The sequence below is a fragment of the Antedon bifida genome, chromosome 2 (genome assembly GCF_963402885.1).
Source record: "Antedon bifida chromosome 2, ecAntBifi1.1, whole genome shotgun sequence".
NCBI classification, from domain to species: Eukaryota; Metazoa; Echinodermata; class Crinoidea; order Comatulida; family Antedonidae; genus Antedon; species Antedon bifida.
Genome location: NC_136227.1, coordinates 33,036,968 through 33,056,937, shown reverse-complemented (window position 1 = coordinate 33,056,937; position 19,970 = coordinate 33,036,968). Strand labels below are relative to the sequence as shown.

Sequence of the window (19,970 nt, the reverse complement as noted above, 5' to 3'; positions counted from 1 at the left end):
ACAAACAAACAGATCAAACATGGAGGTCATCTGGGAAAAGATAAGGACCTATAGACAAACAGATCAGACATGGAGGTCATCTGGGTCATCTGGGAAAAGATGAGAACCTACAAACATATCAGACATTGAGGTCATCTGGGAAAAGATCAGGACCTACAGACAAACAGACATATAATTCAGATGTTTTTATAAAATAATCTGGTACCAATTGCCAATTTCATTAACTTATTACATTCTTTTAAACTAACATGAAAATTTAAGATTGATACCTTGTGTCCACGCTTCTTTAGTCCAGGTAACATCCTCTCCAACACTAAAAGCTTTCCGCATGACTTGACAAGATCCTCGTCAACTTTGAACTGTTGCGTGACCGGGTCAAGTGGATATTCCAGTAGGTAAGGATGGTTACAGCATTTTCTTAGTTGCATTGCAATGTTTTGAAGCTTAATATTAACTACTGATTCTGTATTTGATGGGGTCACACCAGGTGCAGTTGGTTCTCTGAAATAAATAATAAAAGGGGTATAAAGTAATGTACTCATGGATGTTGTACTGGTGGAAGTGGACAGGGACACCCTCTCACCAGGTGCTAAGCATCTGTTCCGACTACAGGACATTATAGATATAGCACTAACCAACACCATACTACAAAGAATAATTTCAACAAAGCACCCACCCCATGCCACCTGAATACAACGAAATATTTTTCCCATTCAATCTTAACTTTATGGTACTCACGCCTAGACTTCTCTACTACAACTATTGTAAACTCACTTGGCAAATGTGTCTCTAATCTTTTTGTACCAATCTTAAGCATCATCAGATTCCTCAGTTTCATTAAATACAATGGAGCAGTCGACCGTTTTAGAGCATCCTCTCTTGGGTCGACCTTTTGGGGTCAATGTTACCTCTTCTTTTAGTTATCAACTAATCATTGGTTAGTTCTTACTGCAATTTCTCAGCTGCAGAATCTCGACTCATTTATTTTAGCATGTGTTTCTAATTTCATGTTAACTAACCCTAGATACTCTGGCTTGTAGGCAGCTAGGTTGATTATAAGAGAGCCATGGCACGTGATGCACTGTTCTTACCTTGGGTTTGACCTTATCAATAATTGACCTGTCTAGAGTTGATGCGTAGAATTCTTGTTGAATACTCATCATTGGTGCGTTTACAATGATCTCTTTCTTTGAAGGTATTGTCAGGTCAACATCTGTCTTTAAGCGTCGTAATAAAAATGGCGTCAAGATCTATAAGATACAAACAGTTTTAATACAGAATAAAATTACAAACAGAAAATATCAACATTAATCTGTGCATGCATTTAAGCCCAGTATAATCTGTTCCAATCTCATCGGGACTATAATTGGTCGATTTAACAATCGGTCTGATAGATGGAGCAATTACCGTTCCTTTCGTTTTTGATCTAAGACACTGTTAAATGATTTGTTGGCAGTACCTGGTGCATCATGGATATAACATGTTGTTCTCTCTCCTTAGCTACAATGGCTTCTTCATCTTCGTGACTTGAAAATGAATTAAAACAATTCAAACCTGAAATATAAAATAAAGAAAATTTACATACACATCAGTTTTGTTCTTATACAGAGGGAAATTGTTTGGTGGGCAGTGATTGACATGTTTGCCTTTCACACCTGCTCCGGAAAATAAAAATTATGTCGCATTTTGTTTTGTTTTCACGACGCACCATGTTCCATGTTCTTTTTCCTCGAAATGCGTGTAGCTGCATGACACGTCATGAAAACAAAAAGTCACTAATGCTGTACGACGCACAATCTGTTGCGAACCTCAACTGGAGCAGGACCGGATCCAAATTGACAATTAATACTTACGTTTGTAGATTATCAAACACTTCTGGTAGTAAGAAGTTTAGCATAGACCACAACTCAGACAGGTTGTTTTGAAGTGGGGTACCAGTAAGTAGAAGTCTGTTGGCAGATTGGTACATCTTCAGTTCTCTAAAATAAACATAGTTGAATACAAATCAAACAATTTATCTTACCACCTTATTATTTAAACAGCTTGTATAAAGTTGGAGGCAAATTTACATTGCTATAAATTCATTACAAACATGTTGGGATATTTCTATAAACATGATGGTGGTTTCCAAACAGTGAAAGTGGTAGGAAAGACTAGGTTATGAACAGACTTAAGTTGGTATGTGAAATATAAGCTGGGTAGAATCAATTTAGGTTAGGCTCAACTTCACTCAGCACAAATACTTCTTTACATATGACACTCTGTGTGTAAATCGTATGGCAGATTATTGATCACGCTGTAATAAAATGTAGTAATTATTTATTTAACTTACCCAATCACTGTCATATAATGACTGTGTCAGCTGTTGTCAAGTTGATGCCTAACCCACCAGCTCTTGTTGAAAGCAGAAAGATGAAATAATCAGGATCATTGCTAAAATTACTAGTCTGAGAAAGATAAGAAACCAATCTTCCACTATTTTTTAATCATTGAAAAACAAATTAACATGATTCATGGCTGCTATTATTATGAAAAAAAAACAAAACAAAACATGGTCTGTGGCCTGCTACAAGTCCAACTGATATTATTGTATTAAAGATAGTTATCATTACTTGGACGTGTAAAAATGAAGACAAACACATTTGCCAACTGAATTAAGTTTTCTCTTTACTCTGGCGTATTCTTGAATGCTTACATGTTGTCTATCAGTAAGAACATTCTTGCACTCATTCTAAAAAAGAAAACAGAAACGTAATAATACAGCAGTAGGCCTAGTTGCTGCTAAAATCAGAATGTGAAATGTCTATATCAACTGGCCATTAATTGCGCATTAACTATAATTTACATTTACAAATTGGCAAAAACAACATATAGTTGTTTCTTTACTCTGTAACTATCCATGAGTGCTTACCTGTCAACAGCCATCTAGACGACAGTAGTTCTGTCTCTGTACATGGAGGTATCTGTAGGTCTACATGGTCGTGGTGGAGGTATATCATAATAACTCCATGGTCTGTATAGCAGCTGTAATCTTCACGTATGTCACGCACTGTCATCCTGCTGTGAGAAGACAATTCTGATCACACATTGAGGTCATCTAGGCCCAGGCCTAGATAGTAGTAGGCTACTAAACTAGGCTAGTTAGAAGTCACACTTCCCTCCTGCGACTCTCTAGTTTGTGTGGGCTAGAAAAGAGAGAAAAACGACACGACTGCTGGCTGCCTGTGTGTGGTGGAGGCCTATTTTAGTATTATCATGGTATTATAGGGACAACAATTGATGTGTTCATAATTATTTGTCACGTTAGTTAGGTGCCATGCAGGCACCAGTAGAGTCTAGGCCTAGCGTATTACCAAAAAAGAAACAAACTAACACCCAGCTTACCTAAGTTTTGTGGCTCTTAGAAGAAACTACATCAGGCCTAGGCCTAGGCCTACACCTTTTTATTATTCATAAAGGCCGCGCTGTGTGAATTGATACCAAACCATTAACCACCTGCTCTACTCGTTTTAAATAGAAGCCAAAGAGCGCCTTCAACGGACAACATGACACCGTACCAGTTTTTTTAAAATAATTTATTTTACCAATTTCACTATTTCGATATCAAAATATAATTCAATTCGTTTAGTTTTTTCGTACCCAGCATTTAAATACAGTACAACAACAATTGTTTTGTAATATTGCCGGCGCAGTGACGATGACGGTGAAGATTCCAGTTTTAGCATGTAATAAAAAACACTATAGCAAATATGTAAAAGGTATAAAATGATGAATGCCGACTGGACAAAGAAAGACAATGGAACAATATGAGAATTGTTTGAAGGTTTGCTTGGCGAAATCAAATGTATATAAAGTTTGCAGTACCCACGTACGCGTATATATTAGTTCTGAAATGAATGAATTGTTGGGTTTCTCGACGTTTCAATCATTAATTTACTTTGATCATCCTGTTTGTGAGAATCAGAAAACAAACTCCTCACTCTTAAGCAGGACGTCGGATCATAATTATCTATGAACATCAAAGCATAATTGATCGAAACGTTGAGAAACTCACGTCATTTTCAGAACCAAATAGGTTACCGTACGTTTTATTTAAAAATTCTATTATGTATATTGATCTTGACATTTAAATCGAGGATTCTGTGTGTTTTTCTAAAAATAGTTTCTGTGTAATTTTGAGTGAATAAGTATAGACTTAGTAGTACCCTATTGTGCTTCTACAGAAAGACCTGCACTAGACTGTGGAACAGCTTTTGTGACGTCACGGCCAAAGTCAATAGCGGCAAGTCATCCCGATATTAAAGTTGACCTAAGGGGTGAAGTTGCTTCCAAATGAATATTGGAATAATTGATAGTTCTTTGGCAATTTATATTTGTATAAGTGTGTTTGGATACAATCATCAATATACCTACTGTACCAGAAAAAATATTATCTTCAATCACAAATTGCAATTTTAACATTACTGTAAGTCGGATACATTTTTGTTTGTTTGTTTGTTTTATTCGGTACAATCAACATACCAATGATTACCCTTAGATCTAGAAGAGCTTTCCAATGGGGTACAATCAACATACCAAGGATTACCCTTAGATCTAGAAGAGCTTTCCAATGGGGTACAATCAACATACCAATGATTACCCTTAGATCTAGAAGAGCTTTCCAATGGGGTACAATCAACATACCAATGATTACCCTTAGATCTAGAAGCGCTTTCCAATGGGGTACAATCAACATACCAATGATTACCCTTAGATCTATCTAGAAGAGCTTTCCAATGGGGTACAATCAACATACCAAGGATTACCTTTAGATCTAAGAGCTTTCCAATGGGGTACAATCAACATACCAAGGATTACCCTTAGATCTAGAAAAGCTTTCAAATGGGGTACAATCAACATACCAAGGATTACCCTTAGATCTAGAAGAGCTTTCCAATGGGGTACAATCAACATACCAAGGATTATCCTTAGATCTAGAAGCGCTTTCCAATGGGGTACAATCAACATACCAAGGATTACCCATAGAGCTAAGCTATCCAATGGGGTACAATCAACATACCAAGGATTACCCATAGAGCTAAGCTATTCAATGGGGTCATTATAACAAAAACATAGAAAAATTCAAAAATATAACAACAGTTCACAATGCATTAGTCTCCCTATGCACATTAGGCCTACTAAGATAAAGCTTTATAACATGTTTATACTCATTAGGTGTTTTTATACCTTTTATGTTTGATGGAACATTATTCCAATCTTTAATAGTATTATAATAGAATGTTTTCGAATCCAACACTTTGATATTAGGAATTACAAAATGTTCATTAATTTCCTCGTACAGTACGTATGTTGTTTAGAAATATTTGTAAAATTGTCTGCTAAAAAAGTGGAATCTACATCATGGTATATCTTATAGGCGTGGACCTATAATACCTGAAGTCTATCTTAGAAATTTAACTCTGTTGTTTATGTTCAGATAACCAACAGCCTTGGTTGTTCCTGACCAATAGAGGCAATGTTGAGAATAAACCGTACAATTTTGTTTTGGGTTACCTGGAGTTTATTTGGAAGGAATGAAGTTATACCAGAATACCAGGCTGTTGCAGAATAGTCTAAATAGTCGAAAATACACTGAATTAATGCAGAGCATAACAGTTTCCTACTTTGCTTGTCCAAACAGCTAGCCTGCTGCCTGTACAGAAATTTCAATCTGGTCGAATTTGCTTTTGTTTCATAATAATACATGTAACATATTCTTCATTTGAAATACAGTTATCAATTTGTAAACCAAGGTACTTATGGAATCATGACTAAAGGATATTATGATCATTAAAAGTGATTTGGAATTCTCAATATTTTAAACTTTTCTTTTAAACAAAATGCACTCCGTTTTTTGTGGGTGCATGGACGAAGTATATTCAACTCTAACCACTTGTAACATAATTCCATACCATGACGTTTTGCAGTTTTTAAATATTATTTAAAAAGATTCTGAGCTGGTAATTTTCTAAAAATACTTTCTATGGAATTTTGAATGGAATATTTATAGACGTCGTACGATTCGACGGTGCCGATATAATAATCGTGTACATTGTGTTTCAACAGAAAGACAGTTGGACCGTGGAAAAGCTTTTGTGACGTCACGGACAAAGTCAATATAGCATACATATACGTGGATTATGAATACTAATTACTCAGTAAAGGGAGTGGTGCAGTTGCTGCTACAAATCGTCACATTTAACTGTATCGGTATATTGATAGTCCAGATACGAGATCCAGTTACAGTCCAGTCTTAAGCCATTTGTAAGTTTACACTGAATTATACAGTAGTTGACGTCAAAGGGAGTGGTGCAGTTGCTGCTATAAATCGTCACATTTGACTGTATCGGTATATTGATAGTCCAGATACGAGATCCAGTTACAGTCCAGTCTTAAGCCAATTTGTAAGTTTACAATTTCATTTTAATTAGTTCGGAACATTTATTTGCAAAACAATGAGAATATAGGTGTAGTTCTGATGACTTTGTTTTTTAGTTAGGGGATAGGGTGTGGCTTCACGTGGTTTTGTTAAATAACTGAACGTAGGCCCTATTCCACATAATAGTCGTAACAATAAACAGCGAGTTTCTCTGAACAGAAGAATGCCATCACAACAGGAAGTTGTCCCTGATCACAATAAACAATATATCATAATAATATAGGCATAAGATATAATACTTCTGCTTATATTTTAAGTAGGGTTCTAGTAATAAGGCTACATTCAATTTATACTCATACGCAATGAATCAAAGATCTTGAAATCATTGAAAGTTCTATTCTCGTCCAACTTGACCGAAAAATAATAATAAAAACGAAGTCAGACTACCGTTTTGTAATGGAGTCTGGAATGATGCTTCTTTGTCTTTGTGTATGTTTTCGGCTCTCTTGTCTATCTTCCGTTTCTTTTCTTTTCTTGTCCCACTTTTTCATGAGTCAGACAGGGAACCAGCCTTCTTAAGATACTTACGTATCATCTCGAGCAGACATGTTTTCGGTTCTCTTGTCTCTCTTCCGTTTCTTTCATTCTCTTGTCCCACTCCTTTCCTCTATGATTCAGACAGGGAACCAGCCTTCCCTAACATACTCCTTTTATAAAACTATAACTGTATATGCAAGCAGAACGAAGCATTTTGGCATCAAGCCTTAGACCCTCTCATTCGAACTTTCTTTTTCGACTTAAAACTCGGACTCTTTTTGTTTCAATATATTGCCTCTTTATAGGGGGTTTAGGCTCCACCCTGTAAGTCAATTAATCGATGCTGATTGGTTAAGTTCCTTTGTTTTTGGTATTTGATTTCTAGAAAATAAAAAATAAATAAATAAAATAAAACTTTATTGAACATAAGCCTTTAAATCGGCGGCACACGTTCTTACATACATTATGTTAGCCTGAAGGCTAAATAAAAGTATAAAGAGATGTAATAAATTACCATTCCCTAACATATACAGTAACATAGTATCTACATGAACATTCTAGAATAAGAGTATGTTTAGATTTAAGAAACCATGTATAATTAATATAAGAACAATCAGGAACATTCCAGAAGTATACTATAAACTGTAATCCAATAGAGTAAGAAGTATAAGGAATGATCTAGAAGGTTATGAACATATTGTATATAAGGGGAAGTATGACAATTGTAAGGAGGGAGAAGGATTTTTGATTGAAGCATTTATTTTGAAGAAGGTAATTGGATATTAGATGTTGGATATTAGATTGTAAAGGTTAATATTGTGAAGCTGTTGTTTAAAGTGCTTACTGGATTGTTGAAAGTTGAAGTTTATTGAAATAAAAGCTTTGTTTTGAGTTATTTTACAACTTTGTGGATTTTGTGTGTATACTTTTATGTCACAAGGGAGTTCCTAAAGTATTTTCAACCGCTCGGAAACATACATAAAGGGAGTTTGTGACAAGAGAAAATAAAAAATAAACATTTATAAGAAAGGAAACGGATTGTACAATAAAGAAACTAAAGAGCAAAAAAGTACAATACTTAACTTTGATGGAGTGTTATTATTTATTATTAGTATTATTATCAATGTTATTAATATGTTATTTTTTAAAGAAAATATTATTAGACCTATTAAAGATGTCATTTAATTTAAATATTATATTGTTTATTATTATTTTATTATTTATGTTCTTGTTAATACTGTATATCATTTAATTATTATTGGGCACATCACACTTTTTTGTCAAACTAGTTTGATAGTGTAGACAGAGCATGAAAGAGTATGAAACGACACTTCCTAAATATACATCCTACCGGAAGTAGATTTATTTATTTGTAAATTAAATTATTTTTCAGAAATGAAGACACAAAATAGACACCATGGCAACAGGTAACAAATAATGATTGTTTATTGTGTTGCATTGAGTAACGGTAGTGTATTGGAATTTTCAATTTTTATAATTATATGTTTACATCATTGTAGATTTTAATCTGGATTTAGTGAACGTTTCAACTTGGTATGATGACCACCACCTATTTCGACAGCTGCAAGTTTTATACCGAGATTTAATTGCAGTAGCGGACATAGATAAAGCACGTAAAACGATAGACTTACTACACCAATTAATTAAATTTGGACATTTGAGTTCAGAAAAGCTTACAGTACTTTATCAAACAATCAAAATAACTCAAACGTTTGGTGTTATCAAAGTTCTCCAACAATCTTTTCTCGATGTTCAAGAAATCAAGATTACACATTTCACCCCATATCGACACTGGATTGTCAATTTAGGAAATGCACTGACCAAAGAAGATATCGGCAAAATTGATGCACTGTACAATGGCAGTGCGTTAAAGAATTATGAAGATGCTTGGAGTATGACGTGGGATTTGGAACAGAGAAAAATAATTTGTAGACAAAGAAAAGAAGAGTTTATTAATGATCTAAGAAAGATTGGACTGGAATCAAGAGTGAAACCTCCGACTGAAGGTAAGTTAGTGCGAAGCGTTATGACAAAATGGTACCAAATATTATAATATAACAAAATTACAGTCGGTATAAAGGTGCATGTTATGAACATAAATATCTCTCTTTTGTTAGTTTCTTATACATAATGAAACATACTCATGTTGAATTAATGCTCCCTACTGACATTTTTAAAAAGAGTTATAGAATATCATTGTACATTACAGTTTGTCATTTATTAAAACAGGGCAAGTGGCAACCAGTAGTAATGACGAACAAGGAATGCGAAAAGAAGTTAAATCAGAAACAGGTTAGTTAATAATAATGTACCGTATAATTTTGCTCTCAATCGTTTGTTTTTTAGGTAGAATAAGTATTTTCATTTTTTGTTCTTATTATTCTATTATTAAAACAGGGCAAGTGGCAACCAGTAGTAATGAAGAACAAGGAATGCGAAAAGAAGTTAAATCAGAAACAGGTTAGTTACTAATAATGTACCGTATAATTTTGCTCTCACTCGTTAGTTTTTTAAATATTAATAATTGTCTTTTAATTTTTGTTCTTAATATTTTATTATTAAAACAGTAGCGACCAGTAATGAAGGACAAGGAATGTCAAAAGAGGTTAAATCAGAAACAGGTTAGTTGCTTTCAGAATAATAATTTAAACAAAATACTTTTTGATGTTTAATTCCAATCCTGACCACAATGTAGAACGATATAAGGCCAAAAAAAAAAAATTATTGTGTTGGCCACGTTTTGGGTAAATCCTAAAAATGGGTAGGTCGGTAGGAAAAGTGTTTTTTTTTTTTTTTTTTTTTTTTTTCCAGACCAAAAATGTGTTGCCGGCAAAATAATAAACAATTTACACAATTGATACAAAAAGACTTTTAAACACTTTTCATAGCACCCTAGACTCACGCTAGCTATAATTCTTTCAACAAAAGTTTAAAAAAGGTTTATTAAATAAACGTAGGCCTAGCTTTTTGAGGCAAAAATGCCTAGGCTAGCCCTAGCTACCATTTTTAAAGCCAACAAAAACAATCAAGATCGAAATAAACTATTTCCGTGTTAATGCTACATTACGCAAGTTAACATATTATTCTAGATGAAAAATATTGAGTTTTATATTGTTTTATCCATACGTAATTACACTGGCATTAAAGATGTAACATTAAAATTTAGGCCGTTTTATGAGCCATATTTCGCCGATTTCTTATCGCGGGGAAATTCCCCACCAGCGACATCGATCGATCGAGGCTAGAGGTCCGGCTAGAAGCCTTGCGTGCATGCCGGAACGGATGGATTATCGCTATATAAATAACAAGTTTGAACAAAAGAGCTTACGACAATCTTAGGTACATTTTTATTAAACGTATATAGGCCTACTTGCTTGGCGAATCCATGCCTTTTAAATCATTTAACAAGTCCGTAATGGGATCGTAGTACTGTACAGTAAAACCAAAAAACACCGCATCAACAACCTCGTGCGATGTACGATCTGTTGTTCTTTTGCTGCAGATCAACATTGGTAGAGTCCATTAATTATGAGGGTGTTTAAAAATGTGATAACTATTAAAAACCTGTCTCAACCACTGTGTAATCTAAGTGTTTATTTAATTTAAACCTGGATCCCCCAAAAATTAATAATCGCGTATTCCGGTTATCACGTGATTGATTCACGGTTGGTTGCACGCTTCTTTTTTACACGTCCGGCGGAGGTGAAATATGTTCGCCAATTTGGCAAATAAGACAATATTTTTTCACCATTTGGTTTCAAAATTGCCGTTTGGCTCAACAAAAAAAAAAAAAAAAAAAAAAGCCGACCTTCATTTTCGGCAGTTTAGGGTCGGTCGGGCGTGGCCAACACAATAATTATTTTTTTTTGGCCTAATAATAAGGAAGCTTCATTGTTTTAAAAACGAAATGTTGTTAACATCATAATAAGTACCACTCATATTACACATATTATTATTCTTTGGGATCCAATAAGCTTAATTCTAATCCGCATTGCAAAGTTTGTTTACTGAATACAAATAAAAATAGGTCTACTAAAAGTTAGATTTTCAGAGGACGTTTTATTAATTCTGATGGATTAAAAATTGTGTTTGCCGCCCTCTATAATTCCGCCTATACTACAATTCAATGAAAAAACGAAAGTTGCAACAATAACTTCATTAACCATAAAGTGTGATTAAAGTTTATGATCTGGCGAAAAAATAAACTACAATAATATATACATGGGAACATTTTAAAGTGAATACTTGGCTTCATACTACATTTCTGTAACAATCAAACATTCTTAAAGCATTAAAAACATGAGATGAGTAGTAATAATTTTTATTTTTAATTCATTTATATGTAATTTTACTTTCTATGGACCAGAGATTCCGAGATAAAAGATTGAATGATTAATACAATCACATCGTCTTGCTCATTATAAAATCATAATTAATTTGAAAATAAAATGTCTTCATAAAACATTTAATGAGATTTTGTAATCAGATTCAAAAATAGTAATTCACCGTCAAATATATAACATTGTTTAAAGTTTTGTTCTGATTAATAATATATTATGTATGCTGCCCTCTATAATCCCTTTGATTTTCATGGATACAGCATTTATTACGGCATATAAATGCACAATGGTATATGCCATTTGGCATAAAATTTTTATCATAAACATCTTACACAACAAATAGCCTTTTAACCTAATAACATACATGCATGGTATGTAAATAAAAAACAAACAAAATGTCACACCCTGGGTCGTGTATCATTTAACTCGTTTCATGCACGAAAGACCAAAGTTAATAGAATATGTAAAATCAGTTACATTTAATATTGCAAACGTGTGTTTACAACAGCAGCTCCACGATAATTACCAGCTAATTTTAATTTAGGATAAATGTCAAGGTTTTTAATTAAATTAATTCGTACAAAGGTGCAATATTTCAATTTTGAATAAAAGCAAATTTATTTACAATTTTAACGTTTCCTATTAAAATTAAATGTAAAAACTATCACTTTGAACGCTTTTTCTATTTCTGTTATTTGTTACTTTCGTATTAAAAACAAAAGTTGTACTGAGATGAATGAAAAATATTTAATTTTTTTTACTACTGTACAACTCATTTTTTATTTCACCTACAAAAAAATGAATATATGCGTGTTACAAGGCTAATGTCGTAAACAGTGAAAAATCAGCTTTAAAAACCTCCAGCTAGCTACTAATATTGAAACATCAACATCTTATGTAGTAAATAAAAAAACACAAACAAAACACCATCTACTGTAGTTATTGGAGTAAAAAATTTGCCTCATAGCTAATGTAGTTACTATGGACAGCTGGAGGTTTAAGCGGTGGATTGCTACGATTTGCTGGCGACCACCAGTCGTTTAACCGAATTTTCTTTCTGATTGATAATAAATTATGTTTGTCGCCCTCTATATTATTTACTTGGTTTACTACTTCGGCGCGGCCTCAGCACTACTTATTGTATTACAGTACTAGAAATTGCAAGGCCCTTATTAAATAAAATAAATTTATTTTACTAAATATTGTTTTTGCCATTTTTCTTCGCATCTAGACAAGATTGAAGAATATCTGCTTCAAAGACAAAAGAAATTGTGCGGCCAGGCCAGTAGATTTACACCAGCAACAATGCGTGATAGATACAATGTTGACATTTCACAGATGTTCACTGATTTGGAACTACGCAAAGAAGCTAAAACGAATAAAGGAAGCAAACCAACAACATTAACAGAAGTGGTAGATGTTATCAGCTCCACACCTGGATGTAGAGCTCTTATTGATGGGGAGGGTGGGATAGGTAAAACTACCTTATTAAGGCATTTATCATACAACTGGGCTACGGCTACTCAATCGATTAAAACATTTAAAGGTAAAATTGTATTTCTTTTAAGTGTACGGGATTTAGACAAAGATGATAACATTTCCGATCTCATTGTAAAGCAACTGGATATGGAAGATTTTAATTTAAAAACAGATCTCCCAGATGATCCACGGTTGATTAAGAAATTCATAAACAAACATGACGATAAAGTTGTACTGCTACTAGATGGGTTAGACGAATTGAGATTTAATAATCCAAGCGTAATAAGTCTGTTCAAAAAGAACAACCTAGAAGAAAGTACCGTGATACTAACTTCACGATCAGAAAACATAGATGAATTCGTAAAAGAGAGTGACGTACATGTAAGAGTTAAGGGATTTAATGACGAGAGCATAGGAAAGTATATTGACAAACATTTTAAGTATTTTGAAAAACCAGAATTGGGAAAATCCCTTAGAAAGGAATTAGATATGTTCATAGGCAATTGGTATTGGGAAATACGTAAACATGAAGACGTATATTCAATGTGCAAAAATCCAATGCTGCTTTTTTCAATCTGTTTGCTATGGGAAGACAGCCAAAGCCTTCCTAAATATAAAGCTGAACTTTTTAAAGAAATATTTCGTAGTATTTTAAATCAGTTCAACAAACAGGAACAATTCGCCAAGCTTTCTAAATTTGAAGACACACCAGCAAAATACGTAAATGCTATGATTTTGTTGGGAAAATGTATGTATGATAGCTTGAAAGTAAATCAACTTTCAATAAACATGAAAGATTTGAATGATAAACATACGACTAAAGATTTGGTTGATATGTCCGTGAAACTTGGATTTGTTTACGAAGAAGCACCGATTTTAAAATCGAATTTTGATAACATTTTTATGCCTCCTCACAAATTGATAGTAGAGTCATTGGTGGGATTTTACTTGTGCAAATTATGTGAAAGTGAAGGTATGGAGAATGAGTGCTCAGATGTACGAACATTACTTACACCATTGGATGATGATGAGTGGAAGGTGATACGAGAGAGTAAGCATTTATACATAGCGAGAGAGTTTGCAATTGGTTTCCTTGGTGATAAAGCTGGCGGTTTTCTCAAGCACTGGGTTACAAATAGTTTGTCAACATATCGCTATCTGTTGAGATATTTAAACTTTGTTAAAAAAGAACATAAAGATGCTGTGGTAAATGAATTAATTAATTACATGACAAGCAAAGATTTAGAAATTAATAATCATTTGGATGATATATCTACCTCCATAAGAATGTTTATTGATTACATTAGTCCAGGTGTACAATGTGACGGGCATTTCATACGTCTAATTATGCAATTGTATTGTATGCAATATGATTATGTTAGTGTCCGTGACTTTTGTAGTAAGATGGCATTGGAGCGAAAGGGAAGAGTTATTGCACACATTTTAGGCATTGAAGATGAATGTTACGATGTTTGGATTGAGAATCTATCACGTGATGTATTTAATGACTTTGTATCAGAATGTTCTCTCAAACAAGTTCAATTACCATTACTTGGTCTCATTATCCGTGATAGTAAACTTCACAACATTGATGTTAATACATTTTCTTCATTTCTCATTATGTGTCCTGAGCTGACGTGGCTTGACATGATTGATTGCAATCTATCAGCTGACGACATTCGTCACGTGTCTGAAAAGTGTTCAATAAGAAATATTACATTTTCTCATTAGTTAGTTTTCACTGATAACGTATGTTACTTCTACTATATAACAGACATATTTTTAAATCTCGCAGCAAGCAGGTGTCAATTTTTAATATCGCAAATAATTGTATTTCTAACATTAAATTTGTATACAATATAAAAACGACCTTTTATATATAAATCGTATAGTAGAATAAATCAATATGATAATCTAAAACATAAAATGTTTTTAAACATTTTATTTGGACATACTTACCTTCATCGACGGAGCGCGCGCGCGTACTTCCGCACGCGGCACACTAGCAACGGAAGTAATAATTATTAACAGCTGTAGCATGCAGATAAACAAGAATGTTTGTTTCTTATTCATTATAATCTTTATAAGCTGTGCTGCCATATTTAATGAAAATGATTCTTTTATAATAATGCAATGTTTTTTACTTGATATATTGTACAGAATTGGTTGTGCGTGTTTTAAAGTAATTATGTGATAATATTATGTGATAAAATAATATTAAATCATAAATGTAATTTCACTCTTTATAATTAGGTTGAATGGTTTTAACCATCCAATACTAAAAGTAAAGTGGTACAACTTGAAACTACAAAACATAACATGAACATAATGATGAAACGTAATTAGTTATCAAAAGCAGTTTTATTAAATGAAAACGTAATTTGAAATTAAATTAACAAATAAACACATTATGAGATGTCTTTGGCACAGTAACAACAACAGAACAAAGTTGTAGTAGAATTTGTAAAACTAAAAATGACAAAAATCAAAGAATGAAGACATTATATAATATAGTTTGATATCAATGATTAGTTTCATTGGTGTGTTTTTAAATATATTTTTTGATGTAGACTTATTTTTTATGTTATGATGTAGAAACAGTAAAATATAATCCTGTATAAAATCAATTTAAGGGTGAAAATATATAGATTGGAATAATTAAAAGTTCTACTTAATGTTCAGATATATTTGTATACAGTCTTTGATTTTCTTTATGTTGTAAGAGTAATAACACTTGGTGTTAACAATAGTTTAAACCTGAACAATGTGCTGACTTGTAATAACACTTGGTGTTAACAATAGTTTAAACCTGAACACTGTGCTGACTTGTAATAACACTTGGTGTTAACAATAGTTTAAACCTGAACACTGTGCTGACTTGTAATAACACTTGGTGTTAACAATAGTTTAAACCTGAACACTGTGCTGTGCCGAAAACAACAGTAACTACTTGCATAGAAATAAATGTCATAAATACCATTAACAATCCCAGATTTCAATTTGTGCAATATTGGGTATACAGTATGTGAACCCAGTACTGAGATCTTTAATTCCATGACATTCTCATCGCAGGATTCCAGAACCTTAAACACTTCATTTTCCTTTACTGGTTTCAATTTTTTTCCCGCGTTATTCCCAACAAGGTCGCTGCGATCCAATAGGAGCTCAAGATCTGCGTCGCTGATGACTTGTTCTTCACAGTTTTTGATAATGCCAGAGTGATCAGTGGAGCATAACACTTTTAGTAGTTCCATGGGATCCATCACAGCTTTTGAGTCTCTCACCATAGTTTTACTGCATTTGAATTTACCTAAAAAAAACAAGATAATGAATTTTTGAAATGAATGAGAACAATCAATGCCTAGAAGTTTGCATACTACTGTAGAAGTCTATAAAACAATATGATTAATTTAACGTATTCATTTGAATAAACGCCCCGGGCGTTTATTGTTTAGGAGGGTTTTTAGGGAGGTGTGAAAGACAAAACTGACCTTGATGAATGACCATCTTCTCCAGCTTCCACTTTGCAGCTGCTCTCTCCACTATCTTCTGGTCAATGGTGTTAATGGTCACTAACCTGTACACAATCACTGGCTTTTCTTGACCAATTCTGTGGCATCTATCTTGGGCTTGTAGATCTGACTGTGGATTCTATAATATAACTATAAATGCTACTTTACAATGTATTGAAAGTCACTACACTAAATTTTAGTGTAGTGACTTTCAATACATTGTAAAGTAGCATTTATAGTCTGCATGGTGAAGATGAAGAAATTTAGAATTATTTGGAAGAACTTGTAAATATAAATGATACTGAATTAAGTTGATACACTCATTCTGATTTTAGCAACTACTGCTGTATTATGTTAATTAGTATTATGTGTTAGTATTTGTGTTATTATCTTTCTCAGACTAGTAATTTTAGCAATGATCCTGATTATTTCATCTTTCTGCTTTCAACAAGAGCTGGTGGGTTAGGCATCAACTTGACAACCGCTGACAGTCATTATATATGACAGTGATTGGGTAGGTATCAACTTGACAACAGCTGACACAGTCATTATATATACAAGTTCTTCCAAATAATTCTAAATTTCTTCATGCGGGTGCTTATCTGTTGTTGTCTCTCAGCAAAAGCCATGCTGCCATCTAGACGACAGTAGTTGTGGTTTCTTAGGTGGCAGTAATCTTCAAGTATGTCAAGCATTGAGGTCATCTGGGAAAAGATGAGGACCTACAGACAAACATATCAGACATTGAGGTCATCTGGGATAAGATCAGGACCTACAGACAAACATATCAGACATTGAGGTCATCTGGGAAAAGATGAGGACCTACAGACAAACATATCAGACATTGAGGTCATCTGGGATACGATCAGGACCTACAGACAAACAGTCATATAATTCAGATGTTTTTATAAAATAAGCTGGTACCAATTGCCAATTTCATTAACTTATTACATTCTTTTAAACATAAATATTTAAGATTGATACCTTGTGTCCACGCTTCTTTAGTTCAGGTAACATTCTCTCCAACATTAAAAGCTTTCCGCATGACTTGACAAGATCCTCGTCAACTTTGAACTGTTACGTGACCGGATCAAGTGGATATTCCAGTAGATAAGGATGATTACAGCATTTTCTTAGTTGCATTACAATGTTTTGAAGCTTAATATTAACCACTGATTCTGTATTTGATGGGGTCTCACCAGGTGCAGTTGGTTCTCTGATATAAATAATAAAAGGGGCATAAAGTAAAGTACTCATGGATGTTGTAGTGGTGGAGGTGGACAGGGACACCCTCTCACCAGGTGCAGTCACTTCTCTGAAATAAATAATAAAAGGGGCATAAAGTAATGTACTCATGGATGTTGTAGTGGTGGGGGTTGACATGGGCACCCTCTACCAGGTGCTAAGCATCTGTTCCGACTACAGGACATTATAGATATAGCACTAACCAACACCATAATACAAAGAATAATTTCAACAAAGCACTCACCCCATGCCACCTGAATACAACGAAATATTTTTTCCATTCAATCTTAACTTGTTGGTTCTCACGCCTAGACTTCTCTACTACTATTATAAACTCACTTGGCAAATGTGTCTCTAATCTTTTTGTACCAATCTTCAACATCATCAGATTCCTCAGTTTCATTAAATACAATGGAGCAGTCGACCGTAGAGCATCCTCTCTTGTGTCGACCTTTTGGGGTCAATGTTACCTCTTCTCTTTTCTGTGGAACAAAAGGACGCCAAGATGAGTGACAACAACATTCTTTTTATATACACTTCAATAGTTTCGAACTTAATAACCTAAGGCACCTAAACAAACTATAGAAAGTTATCAACCAATCATTGGCTAATTCTTACTGCAATTTCTCAGCTGCAGAATCTCGCCTCATTTATTTTAGCATGTGTTTCTTATTTCATGTTAACTAACCCTAGATACTCTGGCTTGTAGGCAGCTAGGTTGATTACAACAGAGCCATGGCACATGATGCACTGTTCTTACCTTGGGTTTGACCTTATCAATAATTGACCTGTCTAGAGTTGATGCGTAGAATTCTTGTTGAATACTCATCATTGGTGCATTTACAATGATCTCTTTCTTTGGAGGTATTGTCAGGTCAATATCTGTCTTTAAGCGTCGTAATAAAAGTGGCGTCAAGATCTATAAGATAAAAACAGTTTTAATACAGATTAAAATTACAAACAGAAAATATCAACATTAATCTGTGCATGCATTTAAGCCCAGTATAATCTGTACCATTCTCATCGGGACTATAATTGGTCGATTTAACGTTCGGTCTGATAGATGGAGCAATTACCGTTCCCTTCGTTTTTGATCTAAGAAACTGTTAACTGATTTGTTGGCAGTACCTGGTGCATCATGGATATAACATGTTGTTGTCTCTCCTTAGCTACAATGGCTTCTTCATCTTCGTGACTTGAAAATGAATTAAAATCAAACCAGGATTCAAACCTGAAAAATAAAATAAAGAAAATTTACATACACATCAGTTTTGTTCTTATACAGAGGGAAATTGTTTGGTGGGCAGTGATTGACATGTTTGCCTTTCACACCTGCTCCGGAAAATAAAAATCATGTCGCATTTTGTTTTGTTTTCACGACGCACCATGTGCCATGTTCTTTTTCCTCGATATGCGTGTAGCTGCATGACACGTCATGAAAACAAAAAGTCACTAATGCTGTACGACGCACAATCTGTTGCGAACCTCAACTGGAGCAGGACCGGATCCAAATTGATAACAACTAAAACTTACGTTTGTAGATTATCAAACACTTCTGGTAGTAAGAAGTTTAGCATAGACCACAACTCAAGACAGGTTGTTTTGAAGTGGGGTACCAGTAAGTAGAAGTCTGTTGGCAGATTGGTACGTCTTCAGTTCTCTAAAATAAACATAGTTGAATACAAATCAAACAATTTATCTTACCACCTTATTATTTTAATAGCTTGTATAAAGTTGGAGGCAAATTTGCACTGCTATAAATTCCTTACAAACATGTTGGGATATTTCTATAAACATGATGGTGGTTTCCAGTTAAAGTGGTAGGTAAGGCTAGGTTATGAACAGACTTAAGTTGGTATGTGAAATATAAGCTGGGTAGAATCAATTTAGGTTAGGCTCAACTTCACTCAGCACAAATACTTCTTTACATATGACACTCTGTGTGTAAATCGTATGGCAGATTATTGATCACGTGATTCATGGCTGCTATTATTATGAAAAAAACAAAACAAAACAAAACATGGTCTGTGGCCTGCTACAAGTCCAACTGATATTATTGTATTAAAAGGTATTACCATTAATTGGACGTGTAAAAATGAAGACAAACACATTTGCCAACTGAATTAAGTTTTCTCTTTACTCTGACGTATTCTGAAATACTTACATGTCTATCTATCAGTAAAAACATTCTTGCACTCATTCTTAAAAAAAACACAGAAACGTAATAATACAGCAGTAGGCCTAGTTGCTGCTAAAATCAGAATGAATGAAATGTCTACTGGCCATTAATTGTGCATTAACTATAATTTACATTTACAAATTGGCAAAAACATAGTTGTTTCTTTACTCTGTATCCAAGAGTGCTTACCTGTCAACAGCCAACAGGAGGTATATGTAGCTGTAGGCCTACATGGTCGT

The 19,970-nt window shown here is 33.9% G+C and overlaps 2 protein-coding genes and 1 pseudogene across 2 annotated transcripts; all 3 read right to left on the bottom strand.

Moving 5' to 3' along the window:
- Nucleotides 1-19,970, bottom strand: part of LOC144835635 (lymphoid-specific helicase-like) — a 49,802-nt pseudogene that overhangs the window by 2,146 nt on the left and 27,686 nt on the right.
- On the bottom strand, nt 810-1,972 carry LOC144834637 (lymphocyte-specific helicase-like). Its single transcript, XM_078689520.1, has 4 exons — nt 1,852-1,972; nt 1,460-1,560; nt 1,083-1,250; nt 810-908 (listed from the first exon to the last, which is right to left on the bottom strand). Exons 1-4 carry the CDS (start codon nt 1,967-1,969, stop codon nt 810-812), a joined length of 486 nt encoding a protein of 161 aa, XP_078545646.1. The 5' UTR covers nt 1,970-1,972.
- LOC144834730 (lymphoid-specific helicase-like) lies at nt 15,334-16,914 on the bottom strand. The gene is made up of 2 exons (XM_078689635.1): nt 16,287-16,914; nt 15,334-16,105 (listed from the first exon to the last, which is right to left on the bottom strand). The coding sequence occupies exons 1-2, from the start codon at nt 16,300-16,302 to the stop codon at nt 15,651-15,653; spliced, it is 471 nt and encodes a 156-aa protein (XP_078545761.1). The 5' UTR covers nt 16,303-16,914; the 3' UTR covers nt 15,334-15,650.